At 30.3% G+C, this 22,860-nt stretch overlaps 1 protein-coding gene across 1 annotated transcript in view; it reads right to left on the bottom strand.

Moving 5' to 3' along the window:
- Positions 1-18,724: 18,724 nt before the first annotated feature.
- LOC118192498 (carboxyl-terminal PDZ ligand of neuronal nitric oxide synthase protein-like) overlaps positions 18,725-22,860 on the bottom strand; it is a 116,640-nt gene continuing 112,504 nt past the window's right edge. The window contains exon 10 of the mRNA XM_035363494.2: positions 18,725-21,570. Within this exon, the coding sequence (XP_035219385.2) occupies positions 20,812-21,570 (759 nt within the window). The 3' untranslated portion in view covers positions 18,725-20,811. The remainder of the gene's footprint in view (positions 21,571-22,860) is intronic.

The raw sequence follows: 22,860 nt of genomic DNA, 5'->3' as shown, positions 1-22,860 counted from the left end.
ATGGCAAGGTATCACGGGATACTGTATCCAAAATTACATTTTTACAACCGTTACATGTGTTTAATGATTTACTTGAAAAATATGATTCTCTGTTTCAAGATGTTTTAAAACAGCTTTTGGATAACAATACTCTTGGAATTATGCATGTAATCGAAACTAAAGATTCTCCAGTAGCAGCTAAGGCTAGGCGCCTGACAAATCGGCTGCCGCGAAAGCAGAATTTACTTATTTAGTGCAAAAAGGCATTTGTAGCCCTTCTAAAAGCTGCTGGAGTAGTCCTCTCCACATGGTAAAAAAACCGGATGTGTCTTGGCGGACTACCGTAAATTAAATTCAATAACTGTTCCAGATAAGTATCCAATTAGACATCTACATGATTTTACATCTAATTTGAGCAATAAAACTGTTACTGTTTTTCAACATTAGACCTCAAGAAAGCATATCACCAGGTACCCATGAATAAAGAAGACATACAGAAAACGGCAATAGTTACTCCTTTCGGATTATTTGAGTTCAACTACATGACATTTCGTTTATGTAATGCTGCGCAAACCATGCAAAGATTACTCGATCAAATTCTGTCAGATTTAAATTTCTGTTTCGTCTATATAGATGATATTTTGATTACTTCATCATCCCTCGATATACTTCATAGCGAAGAAGTTTTTAAGAGATTAAAAACTCATAAGTTGACTATCAACCTTCCTAAATGCACATTTGCTGCAGAACGCGTAAAATGTTTAGGTCATATTATAGACAAAAATGGAATCATTCCTTTACCAGAAAAAATTAAAGTTATCCAAGATTTTCCCAAACCCAAAACTCCTAATGAACTCAGACTTTTTTGGAAATTCTTAATTTCTTTAGGAGATTTTTAAATCATGCTGCTGAAGTTCAACTTTCTTTAAAAGGTATGCTCGGACGTTGTAAGAAAAATGACAAAACACCTGTTACCATAACCACTGTTGCATTCAGGGACGAATTCCTGAATTCCATTATTTGACTTTTTCATAATGAAAAATTGGGGGCCCACCAGCGGCCGAGCGGTAAAGACGCTGAACACTGGTAGTTCGGTCTGAGGTTCGAATCCCGCGAACGGGCTGGCTGCATGGGCGTTTTCGTGGTTTTCCCCATGTGTAACGTGTATACGAGCCAGTTTCCCTTAGAAAGTCCTCCACGAAAGGCATCCCTCCCTTTAGGCAGATAGCCCTCGTGTGCTTTGCCATAATTAAATACATCAACATCAACATCAACATAATGAAAATTGATATCAAATCAGTATTTTCGCTATTGCTATCTATGCAAATACTACAAAAAGACGGAAAGCTAGTGATTGCAGCGCCCTCTATAAATAATGCGAAAATAAGTCGACCATTTTTGGGAAACGTGGTAATACCAGTTTCCCCTCCTTCTTTATACTCTGTGCACAGAAGACGCTTCACGCATACGCAGTGATATGATTCGCTAGCGCAATAGGCTGGCATCTGTTATACACTATTGGCGATTAATGTTGTTCCTTTAAATATTGTCACCGTTTGGAGTTAACCCTGAGTTACCTGTTTACTTATGTCTTATATTTAGTGTGATTATTATTTATAAATTTGAGTCACTAGACTAAAAGATTTGAGGAAAGTGCAGAATCGCCCACTGCTTGGCGCGTTTTTAAAGAATTGCACATATCGATCTATTTTCCCTTAGAAAAACAACCCAGAATTGTACAAAAATGGCATTGCGCACTCCCTTGACTTTATCCATGTACACATCGACCTATTTTTCACTTAAAAAGTGAAAGAAAATTGACGAAAATTCAATTCTTCTTACTCTTGTAAAAAGCGCCAATCAAATAAGTGGGCGATTCTGCACTTTAGCCAAAGATTTTTGCGAATTTGTATATGTAAACTAAAACGCTCTTCAACATAAACAACACTAATTTTCTTTCGCTACTTCCAGCTATCGACAGAATACTTGAAATTTTATTTCACAAGAACATTTTGAAGGGATGATAAAAATTGTATTGAAGTGTACTCAACTCACATTATTTAAGAAAGCTATGTTGATTATGGATAGTACAAAAACAACTGATATTGTCAATGAAATTGAAAAAATTTTCAAATAAAATGGATACAAAACTTCAGTCATTTCAAAGAAAACACATTACACTGCACAGTGCCATTTAAATGATAGAATAAATTTTGATTGCTGCCAGTGTGTCTCGCATTTTCAAGCATGCGAGACACGCTGGCAGCAATCAAAAGAATATTGTCAATTATGAGCATCATAAAAAAAATTGTTTGAAGAAAGAGATAAACTGGTTGAATCAACAGTAAAACTTTACTAATCTTCAAAATTAACAGCCAATTAAATTGAAGTGAATTTTTCAATACTGTTAAAAATAACAAAAATTCACACTAGTGATAAAAACACTAGACACTAATGGATATACTAATGAATAATATATTGAGTTACTAAAATTTTATTTTAACTCATTGTTGTTTTTTGTTAATAAACTTCTTTATTTAGGCTTTTTAATCCTTCTTTAGTTTATATATTTTAGTACAGTCAAAGGTCTTTAATCCGGACGTCCATAATCCGGAATAATCTATAATCTGGACCTCAAAGCTACAAACTTTCTGCGCATGCGCATAATACGTTTACGCATGCGCGTTTAATGTATAACGAACAGTATAAGCTAAGCTAAAATTATCTAATTATCTATTTCAGTTAATGTTGCAGATTGCGTTGTTCCTTTATCTTCGAATTGGATCCGGCTTATTATTTTTTGCAGACTGTTAGAGCAATTTTATAAAATAAGTTGGAACTTTTGATTATGTCAAATAGAATTTCCGATGCTGGAGCTGCCAAAGGATCTATCTACAAAGGGAAAGCATGTTTCGATGTCCATCAAAGAAAAAGTGGAATTGCTGCAAAAAATGGATAAAGGCTCCTTTGTTTCTCTAACCATTCCGAAATTTGTTTATCAATTTCACGCTGCTCTGCGGGGGGGGCAGGGGTGTCGTGCAATGAACTGGAAGTTGACCTGTCAGCACTATCCTTATCTTCAGGGCAGATGTTTTTATTTTATTCGGCTTATAATTCCTTACTAAATGTAGTATTTCATCTCGATGTACTCCGTCTTTGATATGATTTAAATCAAATTCCTCGTCATTATACACTGACGATCAATAAGTATTTGGACATCTGTGATAGAAAAGAAAAAGAACTTTATTCAAAATCAATAGTTGGTAGAGCCTCCACGAGAGGTAATTACAGCGTGGACCCTCCGGAGCATACTTTCCACAAGTCTTTGTATGACAGCTAGTGGTATTTTCTTCTACTCGGCTTGGAGAAGACATAGAAGTTCTTTCACCGATTTTGCACGGGTAGTGCACCCCTGAATTCGGCGATGCAACTCGTCCCAGAGGTTCTCGATAGGGTTCAGGTCTGGACTCTGGGCAGGCCAGTCCCTTCGATGAACTCCATTGGCACCATACCAAGCCTTGGTTAATGTCAAAACATGACAACATTGTCGTCCTGAAAGTAACAGGGTTCCAACCCGTAAAACTACCACATCGTAGGAAACACATTGCCATCTAAAATAGTGCAGTAGGCATCGGAGTTGAGCTTACCATGAATGGTGACCAACGGTCCCAGCCCATACCAGGAGAAACACCCCCAGACCATAATTCCACCTCCGCCGAACTTGACTGTTGGCACAATGCATTCTGGCAGGAGACGTTCTCCAGGTAGACGTCAGACCCAGACCCTGCCATCCGAACGGTAAAGGGTGAAGCTTGATTCGTCACTCCAAAGAACCCGTTTCCACTGATCTACGGTCCAATTTCGATGTGCTTTGCACCACATTAACCGAGCAGCGCGGTTGGACTTTGTGATCAAAGGCTTATGGGCAGAAGCACGACCATGAAAACCAAGCAGATGTGCTTCGTTACAGATGGTATTTATTGAAACAATACTCCCGATGACTGTTGAAACTCCTCGCGGATGAGGGCCATCGGTTGGGTGCGGTTCTTCCGAATTTCTCTGGACAGCACTCGTCGGTCTCCATCCCCCAGTTTCGTTGGTCTGCCGACTCGGGGTACATTCCGACAATTACCCAACACCTTCCACTTCTTAATCACATAGGCCACTGTCAATTTTGGGTAGTTCAGATCGATAGATATGTCCCTTAAGGATCGGCCACATTTGTGATACCCGATAATTATACCTTTCTCGAAATCAGAGAGCTCCGAATTGCGAGGCATCTTGCATGCGACTAAAGCCGATGCTGTTTCCTACACGATATATACCGGCAGAGTCCGTGACGTACCTTAGGACCGCAGATATCGTCATTTGCTTAGGTGTCCAAATACTTATTGGTAGTCAGTGTAAATATCACGAATACATATCAAATAGTTTTCTGGTTGCAATTTTCTAATTTCGACTATGCGTAATGTATGCTTTACGCATGCGCGCATTTAAATAAATGTTAAATAAAGTAAACAAATAAATATTAAGCTTTTTTTGTAAATTTTGATATCTTTTAGATCATAATTGCTCTTTATTTCATTAATTACGGTTTCATACTTTTTATTTTATGCTTTCTGCATGCCATCTTACCAGATTTAAACTGATGATCTATAGTCTGGAAAAATCGATAATCCGGAATCGCTGAAGTTTCGACGAGTCCGGATTAAAGACTTTATTACTGTAAGAGTTATGGTATTTTCACCAGAAATAGTTACTTTTAAAGAGCATAAAATTTATATAAATATAGTTAATTTGTTCTATATGCAGGATTATATGTATATATCTATATGCAACAATGCATATATATATATATAAAGTAAAAAGTTTAGAGCTAATGTTTCCCAACGACGAAAACTCTAATTCATAATTAATAAATTTCAAACAATCTAATAAATGCAACAAAGAATTTAATACATGTAAAAACCAAAACTTTTAAACAATTAATATTGTACAATGTTTTTTCAAGCATCATTTAGTATTATTTATTTATTCTCCCCCTCACAAATAGGTAAATAAATAATCTTGCATTGTATACAAGGGGCACACATTTACCGCTTTGCCTCAGGTGAAAACATATGTAGGCACGCCTCTGGTCACATGGCATGTTTCTGGCATCCCAAACGCAATAATTCGTTCCAGTTCAAGAGACATAACTTCATAACTAGTGTGAAGAGATTTTAGCGTTCTGCACAGTGTCTATTGTTAAAGCTTCTCGATTTCAGGAGGGCTGACGAACCAATAATTTTGTTTCTCCTCTGATTACATTCCAGATATAATGAATCAGAGGATGTAAAATACTACTGTAAAATTAAGGAAGGGGTGACTAATTCAGGCTGAAGTTTTTTTCCTCAAAACAAAACGTCAGAAGGCTCTTGAACTTTCGACTAGAGAGACTTAGAATGCTTTTAAACTCTCGACCAGAGAGACCCTCTCAAGGACTATAACTCACTTTAATAATTGTTGCATACTATTCATGAATTACATATATATTTGTAAAGAGCTTCTCACAATTGTAATAGATATGTTTTGAGTTTAAAATGCAGGAAGAATTATGCAACCTCAGAAATGTATCAATCCATAATAAGGAGTCAGATGCCCTACCTGCTGCCACTTAACACAGTAGTAACACACAGTCGCCCACACCAATATAGAAGCGTGCCATTATTTTCTAGAACACAACAGCTGTAAGATTTCGTCAATAAGATGTCCTTTTAAAAAATTGTCACTGATCAATACTTTTTATGGCAGTCTGTATAGCAAAGTTGTTTAGATAGTCTATTAACACCAAAAAACATTTTCTAAGCTGATTTTTCATTTTTAGTTATGTACAGATGCAAACTGTGTACGACTTCTGAATATGACCTCAAACATTAAAAGTGAAATATCTCGTCCAATTTTTTGTTGTACGAGTCAAACTTTCTGTATTTTATCCAAATTTGAGTTTTTAAATTAGAAAGTGACAAAACATTAATAGTTGTGTCGTTATTTTTTTTTTAAATTAGAAATATATGTTTATGCCTAAAGGTTGTGAAAGTAAAAGGCTGCATGAGGGCACAGTGTATGTCAAATGGTAAATTTCTATTTCTCGAAATTAAAAAAAAAAAAAAAATTGCCACAAGATAAAACAGAAAGCTTTACTTTATACAGTGCATCTAATTATTTTATTTAAAGGCTAATATACTACTTTTAACATTTTGATATTCTTCTCTTTAAATTTAATGCTGAATTAAAGAATGACAAAACGAATGTCACATTTTTAAAACTGAAATTGTTTTTAAGTTGGATTTTAATTGATTCACCAACTGTGAAGATTTTGTTCAAGAGTTGACAACATTATATGATATTTTTATTTATAAGCTAACCAAAATATTTATACATTTTTATTAAAAATATCAATAGTAAACTCTTCTTTGAAATTTTTGATTGCAGTTTGAAGTTTTGAAAATGCAAGATACAGATATATGAATTTTTCAGACATCAGATACACTTTCTTCAAATTATTACTATTATTTTTACTATTCTTATTTTGTCTCCAAACAAAACAGAAATCGCTTTTACATAATATCTATTGCAAGGCTTGTGTACAAACAACTGAGTGAAAAAATAATAATTTGTCAAATAAGTACAAAAGTTTCTAGCCTTCATTTATGATGGAATATCATATCTCATAAGTTATTCAATGTATGTCAGAAGCTGCCACACATTACTTTCTTTTTCACATCATTTAATCCATCACATAATCGAGGTTCTAAGACATCTTTAATGAAAAACTAAACAAGGGAACTTCATTCCCTCACTTGATGTTGCGCCAATTTGATACCTAACAATAAATTTATAAAAAATAAATGTCATTTTCTAACACCTGCTTAAATTTTAAGTTATTTAAAATATGTCAGAATAAATTTAAATGAAACCATATGAGACCCTCATTCTAAAGAATAGAGATATTAACTTACACACAAAACATGTTTTTCTTGTAATAGGTAAGCAAACAAAATCAAGGACTTGCAAATTAGACACATATTTAACAAAAAGCTTGTAATAATAATGTGAAACGCCAAATAAGAGTTAACTGATACAGATAGATAGATGATAAGTTGTCAACATTTATTCAGTTTAGCAAAACATTTTTTAACAATAACTGATATATATTCAAAGAAGAAAGTTTTTGGCACAGCATGTAAACAAACCACATGAAAATTTTAATCTCCATATAATTATTTTTAATTTTTAGCTAGTGTAGTTCATTAATTAACAAAAAACAAATCAATAGTTTTAAAATATTTTATACAATAATCATAAATATAATATTAGTTATGCTAATATAAACAATCCAACATTTAAATCTTTTCAACATTTTTAAATGCAAACAGTGTTAACATATCAAGAAACATTTTTGATTTTTGTAGGAACCAAGAATTTTTCTTTAAAAGTCTAAAATTGTCATTAATAAAGATTTATTGTACATAGAAATACGAAAATATATGATATTTATTAATTTGAAAAGATCAGCCAGTTATATTAAATTCTTTTAATTAAAGTAAATTTTTGAAAGATTTCAAATAGCAAACCAATAACCTAAATATTGAAATTAGTCAACTAGTAAACCACAATAAAATTAGAATAAAACATTTTGAAATAATGATTTAACTAATCAACTGTATCAAGCAAGTGCATTTTTTAAAACACGCGTTCAACTTATGAGGAAAATAAAAAATATAAAAATTTTTATGATAGTTAAATATTGATGAGGCTAAAGTTATATGATTAATACATCTTAAAACCCATATACAATCACGGTAGTTAAATATTAAAATAATCTTGCATTATATAATTACAGACAGTAAAAGTATGGTTATAATTCAAAGTAATTATGACAAAGAATACTCATGAATATAATACATGAATTTCATTTCTTACATTTAGACAAAATATAAATTCACTTATAATGGCACATAAAAACATATAGTTTCCATTTTTTATTATATAGCTCAAAATAATTTGAAGAGATAAAAGTAAAAATACAGTTTGAAATCTATAGGTAAATTCTGTAACAAACTAAAACTAGAAGAGTATATTATAAAAACAACAAAAATATGAAACAAAATGTATATAAATTTTGTTTTGAGTGAACACTGAGATTTCTACCACAATGAAAAGCTCACTACCACAAATATATGTTAAAAACAAAGTTAAAACCAATATTTTTGATTTTTTGTTGTTGTTGTTTTTAGATAAAACAATATTGCAAGACTAAAAAAAAAAAAAAAAAAAAAAAAAAAAACTTGATAAACATATCTTTTGTACAAAGGAATGCTATAAAATCAGAATTTGTTTTTTCAAGGACCTATTCATTTTTAAAATTAGAAATTCATTAAAATTAAACAAAAAAATTAATAGGCCACAATAACTCTTCAGTGATTTTCACTACATCTAAAGACACAGGAACATTCAGACAAAATTAAAGTATGCAAAAGTTGTTCCAGTAAAATACTGCACAGCAGGATTATATGTATGAGGTAAGTACTAGTCTTATCAAACACAAATTTTAAATAATTCTGAATTAAACACTTGTGAAAAATGGATACAAAGAAAATAACTACATATATTTCATGCAACTCTACATTTTTTTGATTAACCTACTTCATGAAAACAACTAAAAACAGCAAAATAACACAAAAAGACTATGGCAAAACTTTTCCTGTGAATTAACGATATTAATTTTTCACAAAACAAAATGGCACTGTATTAATGCTTAAAAAGAGTTTATTTTTTTAAATGTGCATTTTTAGAATGGTGTAAACTTGTCCTAATGCCAAAATAGAAATATCAAATGCAATATCCCACAACTTTTTCATATCACGTAAAATTGCATACCAGTTCAGAATACCTGAAGACAATGAAAATCTATTTAAATGTACAGTACAAAATCCATAATCCAGATGCCCAATACCTGGACTACCATCACTTTTTTTAAAAATTTTATTTTTGTGAAAAGGGACAAAGAGTTAGATTTAGATAACATAGTCTCACTTTAGCATATACTTAAAGCTTCACTTATGCACAACAAACATTTTTTTCTATAAAAAAGCATGTAGAAGGAATCTTTATTTTGCTTTGGCACTAAATAAAATTTCTCCATGTTGAGGAAACAGAATCATTTACTAGCATATATCTGCATGATCAATAATTTCCTCTGTATCTGGCTTTTTAATTAGCATGCATCTCAAGCTAAAAAACTCTACCAAAGTTTATTGCGATTTTATACTTGCTGAATAACTTATAATGCTTAACACCCACCTAAAGATGCAGTTCTTGCTACCATCAGCATGTAACTATCAACTCATGGTAGCTCGAAAATGAGTAATGCAGAGCAATATCTAAAACATTTATTTAAAAAATATTTATAACTAAATACCAACCAGCATGGTATAACCTTTTATGCTGAAAATATGCTTAACAATGATAACAGACTCCAGCCAATTGTACTGCAATGTTGAAGAAGAGAAATTAAACAGATATTTCTTTCCATATGGAAAAAAATAGATTTTGTCGACAGCATGCATAGTCAAAAGATTACATTTAGTGTTGTTTGAATTATTAATAAGTGATTTGCTATTCAGATAAGCTTTAAGTATATGTGGGAATTTATTTTTCAGGACTTAGATAGACTAACATATGCGGGAAACAGATGTAAGTATAATATACAATTTAATTAAAATAATTCAGGCTTAACTTTCTTAGCACACATTAGAAACAAGAAAGAGAAAAAAAAAAAAATTTAATGGAAAAGCATGTCTATAGTCACTGGTCTCATAATACATCCTCAACACCTCTGATTTAACTTAGCAAACATTAGAAACAAGACAAAAATTTAGTGGAACAGCATGACTCTAGTCACTGGTATTGTGATACATCATCAACAGTGTACAGCAAACACTAGTGATAAAGTTGTATGATTGTAATAGGCCGAATCTGAAGGCTTTTATATATCGCAAACAAAAAGCAAAATTTTCCAATTAATAGAATTTGTGAGAAACATAAAAAAGTAATAAATTAAGATGATGTACCATAAGTTTTCCACCGCAATGAAAATGCTCCAATCAACTAACAAAAGAAAAATCTGTATTTTCCTTCTAAAGCCAGCAAATATCACTACCAATAGTGAAGAAAGTGACAAAATGTTGCTGATAATAAAAAATATGTTGATTGGCAATTTAGTGGAAATTCTTGACATGGCAATTACAGGATTATTAAACAATGAAATTTAGTAACTAAATAAGAAATTATATTTATTTATCAAATTAAAAGAGACAGTATTAACACAAACACACATACAAAAAGTAACTTACATTGAAAGAAACATTTAATAAAACAAATAAATAAATATAGTTTTTTGGGGGGTAAATTTTGATTACTTTTAGGTCATAAATGTTTCATTATTTCATATTTTTTATTTTATAAATCTCATGCTACTATATTTAAACTGATTATCTAAAATTCGGAAAATGCCAAAATATAGAACTTCCAAAGTCCCATTGAATCTGGATATCAGACTTTGTACCATATAACACAAGCATATAATTTTCTGGAAATTTATCTGTATAAAAAAATTCATAAAGCTTTTCGCATTAGACAAACTAGAAGAGGAGTAAGAGGAAAATTATTTTTGATGCACTTTCCCACAAAGATTTAACTCGTCCCTAAGTTTCATTTATTTCAGGATATCTTCTGAACCAATAATTTTATATTCTTAATTGCCTATTGACAAAATGCAGCAAATGAACAGTGGAGAGAATGCTAAAAAAATAGTTGAATTTATTTTTCTTCAGCAGAAATTTGTTCTTTATTTGGAATAGAAGACCTAATAAGACTTTTGTTGCTAAGCCCAATCCACAAAATACCAGTAAACGTTAAGTGAAAAATCCCTAACATGGAATTTTGAATTTTTTTAAGGTAAACTGAATGTCACACTTTCATAGACCTTTAACAAAAGAAATAATTTACACATTTTCCTAAATGTAAAATTAAAAACTCTCCAACTCATGCCATATTTTACATTTTTATCCACAAAGGCTACTTTATTCATAATTAAATACTAGTGATTTCTCTGGAATTATGCATTTACAGGAAGCCTATGTTATACAAAATTATAGTAAAATTTAAATACTTAAGGGAAATTGCTTCTTTAGATAATTTTGTATTTTAAACTGAATTATTTCCAGATGCAATTACAATTTGATAATTAAAATTTCTCATTTTTTTCCTATCTGCCACAACATAATTAAAATCAAATACAAAACACTGAACATTGAAAAAAATTTTTTAAAGCAGAATGGTTAGTTACAGTACATCTTAACTGGAACATGAAAACTTACAGTTTTGAAACACTGTAATATTTAACGATCCATTCATGTTCAGCTGAACAATGACAAATGGGAAATGTCAATGATAGTTTAATTCTAGGTCTATTTTCACTAAAACAAGGCATTAACAACAAGATTCAAGATTCTATAAATTTCCCACGAGTCAAGGAAAAAAAAAGGCTAATTCTATTAATAAATTTCTTGGAACAGGGTTTCATAAATTAAATTATCTATATGATATTTCACTCCAATTAAATAACTTTCAACATACTTAAATTAATGAAAATTCATTTTGTAGTAATTTTTTTTCACAAAGGACGTAATAGTTCCACTCTTTAGAGATGTTTTCAAATGCTAAAAGTAATGAAATCTAATGAAATAAATTATAAAATTACTGGTTTGCCAAGTTAAGCAAAAAAGAAGCATAATTATCTTTTGAGTATTCAAATTATACACCTGATAATCTTTGTGTAAACATAAGTATTATATTTTGTATTATTTCTTGTATTTTAATTCAAACAAAATCTCAAATCTAAATTTGTATTTATAATAATAAAATCAAATGTAAATAACAATGGATTTAAGATGGTTTCAGTCTGATAATATGTAGTAAAGGCAAATACATCCCTAATAATTTTGGCTAATTTAAAGCTGTCAGACAGTCTTATATTTTTTAGCTACTAGAGTTATCACAAAAAAATGTATATACTTATTATTAATATAAAAGTGCTTTTAATATGTGACACAGAATGAAAATTTTCTACATTTCACAGAATGTTACATAATGTGAAATATCACAGAAAAATCTTTTAATCTTAATCTTATTCCTCTAAATTTAGATTATGAGGATTAGCATTTTTATTTTTAAGCTTAATATTAATTTATTTAACAAAATGATTTTAACTACAATATAATTAAATAATAATAATTTAAGCGTGAATATTTATTTGGTACTTTTCTGTTAATGGGGTGCCAGTTGTCAAATGTGCAACAAAGCACCAAATGTTAGCCTGTTGATATCATATCATGAATAGCTGTGCAATGATAATAAGTGGAATGTTTCCAGAGTTCTAAGAAATGAACAATCCCAGATTTAATAGGCAACACTATTGGCTAGACACAAGTCTTAAAATGTTTATGCAGCTATTCCGTCCAATTTTGTTTGCCTGATTCAGTTGGTTCACCGATACAGGCATATTTTTGTAGCACTGTTTTTGCAACCACGGAAGATGGGAAAAGCAATAATTTTCTTTTTGTTGATAGAGGGTGTAAAAACTTTTTATTCAACATTTGTGAGGTGCATTCCGTTGAAAAAAAAAAACTTTTTTTTTCAACGGCTTTACGACTTATATGATTTGAGAGTTTAACCATGACATAAGAAAAGAGTCCACACCAAAAACATTCTTTGAGGCTGTTTTAAACAATTTACTGTTCATTGGAATAAATGAATTCAATTACATGGAGATTAAATTGAAAACTACACTATAATAATGATGAAAACTGATGAAATAACAAAATCATATCTAAATTCCTACTACTTTGGAACTATCCTACACATATATAATGTTTAATATGCACATTGCTGAACTCATACAATCAGAAAAAAAAAAACTGCTGTGTACATTGAGAGAACAACAGTTTCATTCTTCTTATTGTATACAGCAATATATTTTCGCTTAAAAAATTTGAGAGAATTGCACAAATTTGACATTACACACATTTAAAATAGTTATTCTTTTAATGAAGCTTAGGATTGTTGTCACCTAAGATTTCAAGTCAACATTAATGTTTGGTTCTTAGTAATGCCCAGTTAACAGAAAAGTAACACTTCTTTCACATTATTGTTTACAGTCAAATGATTTTCTTCTCTTAAAATCAGTTTAAGAATTAAGCAACCTTTAAAAAAAAAACTTAGAAATACACTATTGTTATTACAATGAATATAACATAATAGATGTAAACTCTAAGATTAAGTCATGCATATTTCTTTCCATTCTCAGAAAAACAAATTCAATACATCTTAAAACAACTTTCAATTTCTTCAGGAGGAAAAATATTTTTTTGGGCTAAAAATATGAAAATAATGAAGGATTATTAAATATGAATTAATCTATTTTCAAAATTGTTAAAAGATTAATTGATTTCAGTTTTTATTTCTCAGCATGTTTCTTCAATTAAGTAAAAAAAGTATCTATCCTGATACAAAATCAAACATGCAATTGTTGCAGTGTTTTGCAATACAAAAATCTGCTGCAAGGCACAAACAAACTATGACCACAATCCTATCTATTTTTGTTAATAAATCAGTTCAAATGAATTTTTAAAATGTCACTTAAAAATGTATAAAATATAGAATAAAAGAGATAACATTAGCCATAAATGAGATTCAAACAACAACATTTTTAATAATTGAGATTATACACAGCACCATATATTTACTCTTGTAATAAAGATACATACACTACACATATTCCTAATACACAAAGATCACAGAATTTACAATAATAATATAATACTGTGTAGGAATTTACATACAATCTAAACTTCATTTTAAGTAAAACAACTGAAGCACGTTGGCAGTTAAACAGTTACGTGTTAATGTTATTAAATATTACTGACTGTTATGGCAACATGGTTCATATATACATATGTGTGTATAAAAATATTAAGAATAGCTTTTGAATTTCTCGTAATTAACCCCGTAAACAAATATTGCAATACACATTTAAAACAGTAAATTTAATTAACTGTAAAAAATAAAGTAGAATAAAAGTTGCTAATAATTTAGAAGCAAATGCATAAACCCGAAAATATAGGATGAACATAACATTGATTCAGCCAAACTTTTTCTTAGGGAGAAAAACAATTGAATTAATCTTAAGGGCCATTTTTCTGAAATTGTTACCAGATAAATTTTGAACCATAATTCAGCAATCATTACTGTAAATAATCAATTCATAAGCAGTTAATAGCTCAAATACTTTTGACTAAAAAAGAATTTATTTTAGGAATTTCACAAGAACCTTTTTATTTATCTTGTACATATGAATGTATATACACTTCACACAAAAGTCCTTTCCAGCTTTTATTTTCACAGACATTAGTTCTTAACTTTAACCCTTTCAACCCGAATTTTACATGATTAAATTTTAACTATGAAAAGTAGTTTAATTTAATGTTGACATACTAAAAGAAGTGTAGTACGAGTCTAAGTTTTAACTTTTCTCGTTTCCTGGAAATCTCCTGGGACAATATGTCCCAATCGTATTGTCAACTGGGACTATTTGTCCCAATTGTCTAGGATATCATTCCTTTCTCAGAAATAATTATCTTATCAATCCTTTTTCTCAGACAACAAATCTAAAATTTATGGTAATATATAATGTGAATATTACAAAACATAAAATCTGTCACATGCATTACTTCATATACAAGAAAAATTTTCATATATCTTTCATAAACACACACCTAATATATCAGCATGTAGTAATTTGATCACTGATGGGACATAGTAACTCACTGTTAAATACGAGTGGGACAATATTTCCCACAAAAAGAATTTATTCCAAATTTCTTAAATCTGACATTAGAAATGTTAAATTACTACTTAATAAGAAAAATAAGAATGATTTCACACTAAGTATGCCTTAAATAATATAACTGTACTTACTGTAAAAATAAAATAAAATAAAATAAATAAATAATAAAAAAAAATAAAAAATAAGCAAATCGAAACTTCAGTAATCAGCATGATCAAAAACATAAGTGCGCCATCTGCAATCTAAAGTATTGCCAGGTTTCTTTAGTTGTATATTTTCCCTAATTCCTTAAAAACACTGCAAATGTATAAAAACATTTCAAAGTGGGTTTTATTAACCCAATAGGGCATGAAATTTAATTTCTGGGACACATGTGCCCATTAGAACCAAAAGGGTTAAGTTATAAAATGTTCTAGATGGCACAAAAATTGATTCATGTTCTGGCATTTTTAAATTTTAAGACATTAATTTTGTAAATATTACAAAATCAACATTTTTATACATTCCTCCAGTTTGTATGCCTATATTAAAGAAAATTTTATACTTATTATAAAAAATAAAAGGAAAAAGTTTGATTATTGTATGACACAAATTGATTAAGGTATTTAATTTCGATTTTCAACATTATATTAAATTTTCATTGAGGAGTGGGTTAGTAAATAAATGAAAATTAATCACAGTCGAGTCCCCCTCCTTAAATGCCATTCAATGATACGGTTTTGTGATTAGTGATAGAATTGGGCCTCACTTAGTTTTAATGCAAATTAGGATCCACTTTTAATTTTGTTCTGTATTTATTTTTAAATATAAGACGGAAGGAAATCCTTGTTCACGCAAATAGCGTTATTTGAAATGCCTTTAAATTCTTTTCTTCAGTTCAGCTAAAAGTTAACAAGTATGTTATTTTTGAAATCTTCAACTAGAATGTGATTACAGGAAATTTCTATCAATTGTTCTTTTCAATTGGAGCCCATCAGCGGTCGAGCGGCAAAGATGCTGAACACTGGTATTTCGGTCTGAGGTTCAAATTCCGCGAACGAGCTGGCTGCATGGGCGTTTTTGTGGTTTTCCCCAAGTGTAACGTGTATCCAAGCCAGTTTCCCTTATAAAGTGCTCCATGAAGGCATCCCTCCGTTTAGGCAGATAGCCCTCGTGTGCTTTGCCATAACTGAATAATCCTAATCCTTTTTCTTTATGAGATAAAATTCCAGGTATATTTGAACAAAATGAATTTATAATCCAATTTTCTTTTTCATAACCCTTGAGAAAATACATGTTGAAGGCTCAGGTGCGAGACACGTTCAACAGGCTCCTAGGCTGGGAAAGCCACATGCTGTGTGCAGCGGCGTGTGGAAGTGCATATCTTTCCTGACATATGATAGAATACTTCTTAACTGAGAAAGAAATTTCTCGTGCAAATTCAGGAGAGAGCCTTGCGCATTTACAAATCCCAGTCATTTCAATAGCTCGAGATGTCCTGAGACAATAATGTGAAAGCAATAATGTTGAAGAAAATGCATGTCTCAGTTGTCGCATGCTACTGTCACGGCATCAGGTATGATTTTTCAATTTAAAGCAATGGTTTTTAATGTCAGATGCTAATTTTTCTATTTTCAAATTATTTTCGGATAGTAAACAAAATAAAGTGGCAAAAGGCTTAAAATATTAAAATCCAATTCTCTGATTATTAGTTTGAGTTTTATTATCATTGCATTAATTTTACCTCTAATGGCAAACAAATTAACACTTTATCCTTGTAATCCTAAATTTAATTCACTTAATGTTCCAAAAATATCAACTAAATATGGTAAACACGCCAATCATTATTTACTGAATAAACATTTTTGCAATTTAAATTTCGAAACACAGAAGAAAATTTGAATTTATGATCGAAAGTCAATAAGGCGATTTAAAACTTTGCCTCTACATAACCACTTCACTTCAGAACATAACAAACACCTTCCATGTTCACTGTGCATCTCTTGGCATAAAATCATAAATATTCTTAAATTTAAAGCTTGGCTTTTAATAAAATTAACAATTTTCACAGTTTGATTCAAAATGATTTTCAGGTTTTCTGGGATTGTTTTGACTACTAAAATTTCACACAGAATGGACCAATGAGTAAATTTAGTTCCATGTGCAATTATCTTTATTTGAGAAATAACACCATAATGTTTTTCTTTTAAAACCTGACCTCTGTCACTGCATATGACAATGCATTTATTCCAAGCAATATCTATCTTAGATATAAAATTGCAAATTACTTTAAAAACATCAATTGCAGTTGCTCTATCACGAACAGATTCACAGAATAAATACTCTCCAACAATTTGTTTATCTTTGAACCATATGTCAGCTAATAATTGAACAAAGTTTGTTATATCAGTACTTTCGTCCAATTGCAATGTGTAATACTTACTGAGTTTTATTTTTTGAGTAAGTGTCTCTTTTATGGATTTCGCCATTTCATGAATTCATCGACTTGACTGTAACATTTGGTAATGAAATATTATTTAAGTTCATTAGCCCCCTTTCCATTGAATAATATTAAAACAATATGTTTAGTTGCTGGTAATATAAGTTCCACCCCCCCCCCAATAGTGTGAGCCTGCCTAGTCTTGGCAATTCTTAGGCTTACTAGATCACTAGCTTACAAAGCTTTTTCACCTGAAGTAACAAAAACCTTTCATAGCTTGTTTACTATTTTTGAACTTCGATAATTTCCTCTTTTATTCTTCAGATTTACTGGCATGCTTATAAGTCTTTTAAGAAACGATGGTTTATACTTTGAGTCCAAAATAGTTCACTGCAAACAACACATTGAGGTTGAGGGTCAATTTCATCTCCATTCCAAGTAAACCCAAATGATAAATAACTTTCATTATATTTTCTATAAAAATTTTTTCTTTTCTTTTCAATATTCTCAGTGCTAGTAGATTGTCCTGGATCCATCACCTGTGAATTATCACCCTTCCGCTTAGCCAATCCTAGCCATTTTTTCATTTTGAGAATCTAGGTTTGTTTCATTATTTTTTTCACAAATATTTAAATATACAATATATTACAAGTTCTTCAAAAGCAAACCATGATATTCTCAAATCTCTAGCAACAAGAACATAAAATACCTGCTCTTAGAAACAGCAAATCGACATAAAAAAATAATTCTAACTGAAAATAGAGCAACAAGAGCCCAGAAATGATGGTGACATAAAGTGTAGACATGTTAACAAATCGATCAACTCTAAAAGAATTAATGAGATACTATTATCTTTTTATAGGAACTTATTTTTATTTCCTACTAAATACAACATCCATTTCTAATACTTCTTTTAAACACATCTTTTATGACAGATTTTGTTACGTCTATGTCTAAAAGAATATCTGTGAAAATAAAAATGGATTATTTTGCTAAAGTCTATGAGCAGCTATTGACCTTGAGCAAAGCTCAGATTGGATAAGTTTACAAGTATGAGACAGAAAACTTAAATAGGATGTTGGGTATTTAATTTTTTAATTTAATAGTTAAAAATACTTTGTTTCTTTGCATACCACCAATTTTTCTGTTGAGTAACCACAGTGGTACGTGTTCCACTGGTTGAGAATTGGTTTATAATAATATGCATAGAAATGCTTGTCACATAATCCCTTGACATCAGAAACCTTTTTCTAACAGATATTTTATTTTTAGATACATACAAATATAAACATTTTGTCCTTCAATTTGTATATGGCCCCTGAATGTGATTTTCAATTTTTTTTTTTTTTTTTTAATCCAATATCTTGGTCTCTCTCTTTTTTTTTTTTTTTTTTTTTTTTAATGAGTGAAAAATTTTTCTACAGGGATCGAAGAAACTTGTAGAAAGTTAAATTTCACATTTTATAATTTTAAGTAAAAAATATGAATCTTTGCTTCATTATCAAATTTTAGTAATTGGAAGTATGTGTCTATTACAAACAGTTGTAAAAATAAAAGGCAAGTAAGGACTTAACCACTGCAGACATGGTGTATATATACCAATTCAAACCCTTTCAAAAGACTAAGATAATCTTTTCAATAAAAGTTACCACTTTTGAGAGAAAATTGTGGAAGAGAGTGAGTCTCTCAAATGAAAATTTGTATTTTGTGGACAAGATACATTGTTCTCGCAGCAAATATATAACTATTTTCTTTAACATTACTCTTAACTTTGTATGAAAATAGCTTATGTTTGTTACATAATATTTCAAATTCATACCTAAAATGCATGAAATATTTAAACAATAATACATACAATATTAGCTGATCTTGGGATCACCTAGTTTTGGTTTGGCACACATTTTAATTCATTTCTGATGCATTTAAATCATATAACAAAGAAACTAATAACAATTTGTGAATACAGCATGCAATATAACATTGCATAAATTACAATAGGGATTAATATCTATATTTGTATATAAGGAAAAGTGAAAGGAATTATTGTGCAATTATTAAGATTTTAATCTGTAAAAAAAAAATTCTGATGTAAAATCTTGTCTGAGACAAAAATGGTATACAGAATTCTATAAATACTATTTATCTAGTGTATGCTGATTGTAGACATACACATGTGTATATATATAATTATAAAGAAAAGGAAAGTTCAAAAGTGATTGCTTAAAAGTACATTTGATACTGCAGTTCCAAAGTAAAATAGTTACACCTTGTAAAAACAACAATGCAATACTGAAGAGGTAAAAGTAATGGCATAAAAACTTAACGCAATAATTACAAAATGAGGTAACTTCAAAATCAAAAAGGGATGAGAGAAAACTAATAAATTTAATATCAAAATTTAAATTTTAAAATGATGCAAGCAAAAAATTAAATTAAAAATCATTTCAAATACACAGAAACTATGTACAAAAAATTGCAATAACTGGTAAATTAGCCCAACTCGAGGTTTAATCTGGACTTATCAAGGGAAAGCGAATTAAATCTCGAATCCAGCTAATACCTTAACGAGTTTCGTCAAAACGAAAACAATTGAGACTGAAAACGAATTTATTAAAAGAAAAATTAAATTAATTTATCTAAATGTAGTAAGTCTCAATGGTTTTAGCTTCTTTTCTCGACGCGCAAGAAATTTAAAATTGTAAATGCAAAACTTACTATAAGCATGAAAAAAATACACAAGAAAGACTAGTTAGGCAATTGTACAAATTAAAATAAATAGCTAAAATGCTATTAGTCAAAATTTACACAATTTTAATTGTTGTTGTTTTTACAAGGTGTAAACTAAAGTATCAAATGGAATTTGGAACTAAAGTATTTGGAACTAAAGTATCAAATGTACTTTTAAGCAATCACTTTTGAACTTTTCTCTTCTTTATAATTATTTTTAAATCTTGCAGCTCAATGTGCAAAATTCTTGACCACATAGGTCTCTTTTGTTCCAAGTTTTATTTCTACTATTATATATATATATGTATATAAATGTAATGAAAAATTTTAAATATAAAAATACTTAAGGGAAATGAATTAGTTTGACTAATATCCTTAACCATAGAAGAAATCCTTAATTCAAATCCAAGTTAAAACAAATTTAAATAAAAATTACTTAGAAATGGTATTTGTAAAAGGAAAGTAACAAATAACTAAGTTATTACAAACAACTCTCTTGTTTGCAGTAAATTGTTTGTAACATCTATGAAATAAAATTGAATAAAATGTATACGGCACAGACTCACCTACTGAAAATTGGCAATTGATGTAACACATAATACAGTTCTATTACAATACAAATGGTAATGATCTCAAAATTATTTGTTGTGTATCAGTTAAAAACTACATTACAGAGAAATAATTACACTTCGGCAGAGAAGTCATCAGATAAAAGAAGGGTTCAGAATAAGAACAATCAACTTTTGAACAATGATGAAAAATGAGAGTCTGCGTAAGATTTGCTCCCAGATGTATTATCTCCAAATCTTGTGCCAGTACTCATTTTTGCAATGTCTCTAGTTACCTGAGCTATAAAACTATCCTTATCTGATAATACAGGATCAGGTGAAGGAGCCTCTTTTTGCTGAGGTAGAACTCCCAATGCCGATTTAAATTTTACTTCTTCTTGATCAGCAGCTGAGGATTTATAATTATGGTTAAAAAGTGATGATGATGTGAAAGTAACTGGGTCAAAGTCAAATGCTTCTTGATTTCTGGACTTGTTATAGCCTGCACTCATGGAAGACTGAGAAAATGAGGGTGATCGAGGCAAGGAATTACTCTGTATTGGTGAAGAAGCATGAGCTTCACTGGATGGCTGACTTATGATTTTCGTCTTCCTCGTCTGTTTTGGACTACTACACACAAAACTATCGGGTTTGAAAATTGCTTCTAAATTGGGGGAAAAGCTCTGTTGTGATGGACTTCCAGGAAGTGAGACACCAGAATAATTAAAAGACACACTTAATTTTGGACTGCTGGATGAGCTGTGGCAAGTTGTGCCAGGGACGGACAATTGTCTTCCAAAAGAAGTGGAAATGTTCTTCTGAAGGAAGTTGGAAGGATTACAGTCATCTAAAACTGATATCCCACCAGTAGCAGTAGAATTCTTTTCACCTCCAGACAGACACTTTGAATTTTGAACAAATGTATTATCCAGATCAGAGACTAAAGGCTGAAACATATTTCAAATATAAAATTTATATTAATCAACTATTACAACATTTATTAATATACAAATAACATATGTTTGAATGAAAATGCAAAAAAGAATCAAGCACAAAATGTCTGCTTTGTTCAAAATGTTTGCCCATTACTTTCTCGCATAATAAATGCTTACATCAATCAAAAATAATAACAAAACTGTATACTGTGAGCATAACAAAACTGTATACTGTGAACTGTATGCAGACAAACTTGAGAAAGTTGCCCAATTAAACTTAATAAGAAAAGAAAAATGTCCTCCAGAGGCTATGAAAGACTGATTAATATTCATCTTTGCAACTAATGTAAAAAAAAAAAAAAGAAAAAGAAAAAGAAAAAAAAAGAAAAAAGAAAGAAAGAAAAAAAGAAACTTAAAGTTGAAACCCAACCCATTACTAATTTATCATTTACAGAATGTCAGAGCTTTTAAGTAACAATGTTATTAAATCAAGACTGGCTTTCAAGGTTGACTGGTGAAGCCTGAATTCAAAAGCCTTGAGTCAATTAATGAAATTTTTAACAGGGAATAGCAAATGCAAGTCTTTGCATCCTGTGCCCCCCCCAATCGCCACCACCACAAAAAATAACAATAAATAAATAAATAAAATAACTGATACATAAAGACTTGCTCCTAGCTAAGGAAATTATAATATTGCTTGGCAATGTTCTTGATCAACTAAACGACCTGGAGGAGGAACTGGATTTTTAAGTATGACTTTCTAAAAATTCAGTACTTGCCTTGCAACGCAATTACTCTGATTGGAAAATAAACATACATGAAGCTAATATGCAACTTTATTAGATTGCCTTTAAAAGTGACGGCAAAAATTTTTAATCTTGAAAAACAAGACTTTATGTCAGATTGCCCAAGAAATCAAAAGCATTTTAATTAAAATCTTCATAAGATAGATTTTTTGTCTCATTTCAAACAGTTGCCTTGTTTCATCTGGACTAAAAGCAACTAGCATCTTCAAGAAAATTTAAACAATGGCATTATCCAGCTGGTAATTTAAAGTTTGCCAGTTTTCATCTGATATGCCATAAAATTCTCAAAGGACAAATATAACACTGTTGAAACCTGATATAGAACACTGACATAGAAGGAATGGTTTGAAGTCACTCAAAGGATAATCAATGCACTATGGAAGAGTTTGAGACTTGCCTATAATCAAGGTCAGGCTAGCATTAGAGATGGATGATGAGAATACAATAAAGATGCTAGAAAGAGCCAAAATGAACTCATCACCAAAAAACTATTACC

This window comes from Stegodyphus dumicola, chromosome 12 (assembly GCF_044657685.1).
Source record: "Stegodyphus dumicola isolate Sdum_Otavi_A_Nest chromosome 12, ASM4465768v1".
Taxonomy (NCBI): domain Eukaryota; kingdom Metazoa; phylum Arthropoda; class Arachnida; order Araneae; family Eresidae; genus Stegodyphus; species Stegodyphus dumicola.
Note: the sequence above shows the minus strand (reverse complement) of the source record. Positions and strands in the feature narration are given on the sequence as shown.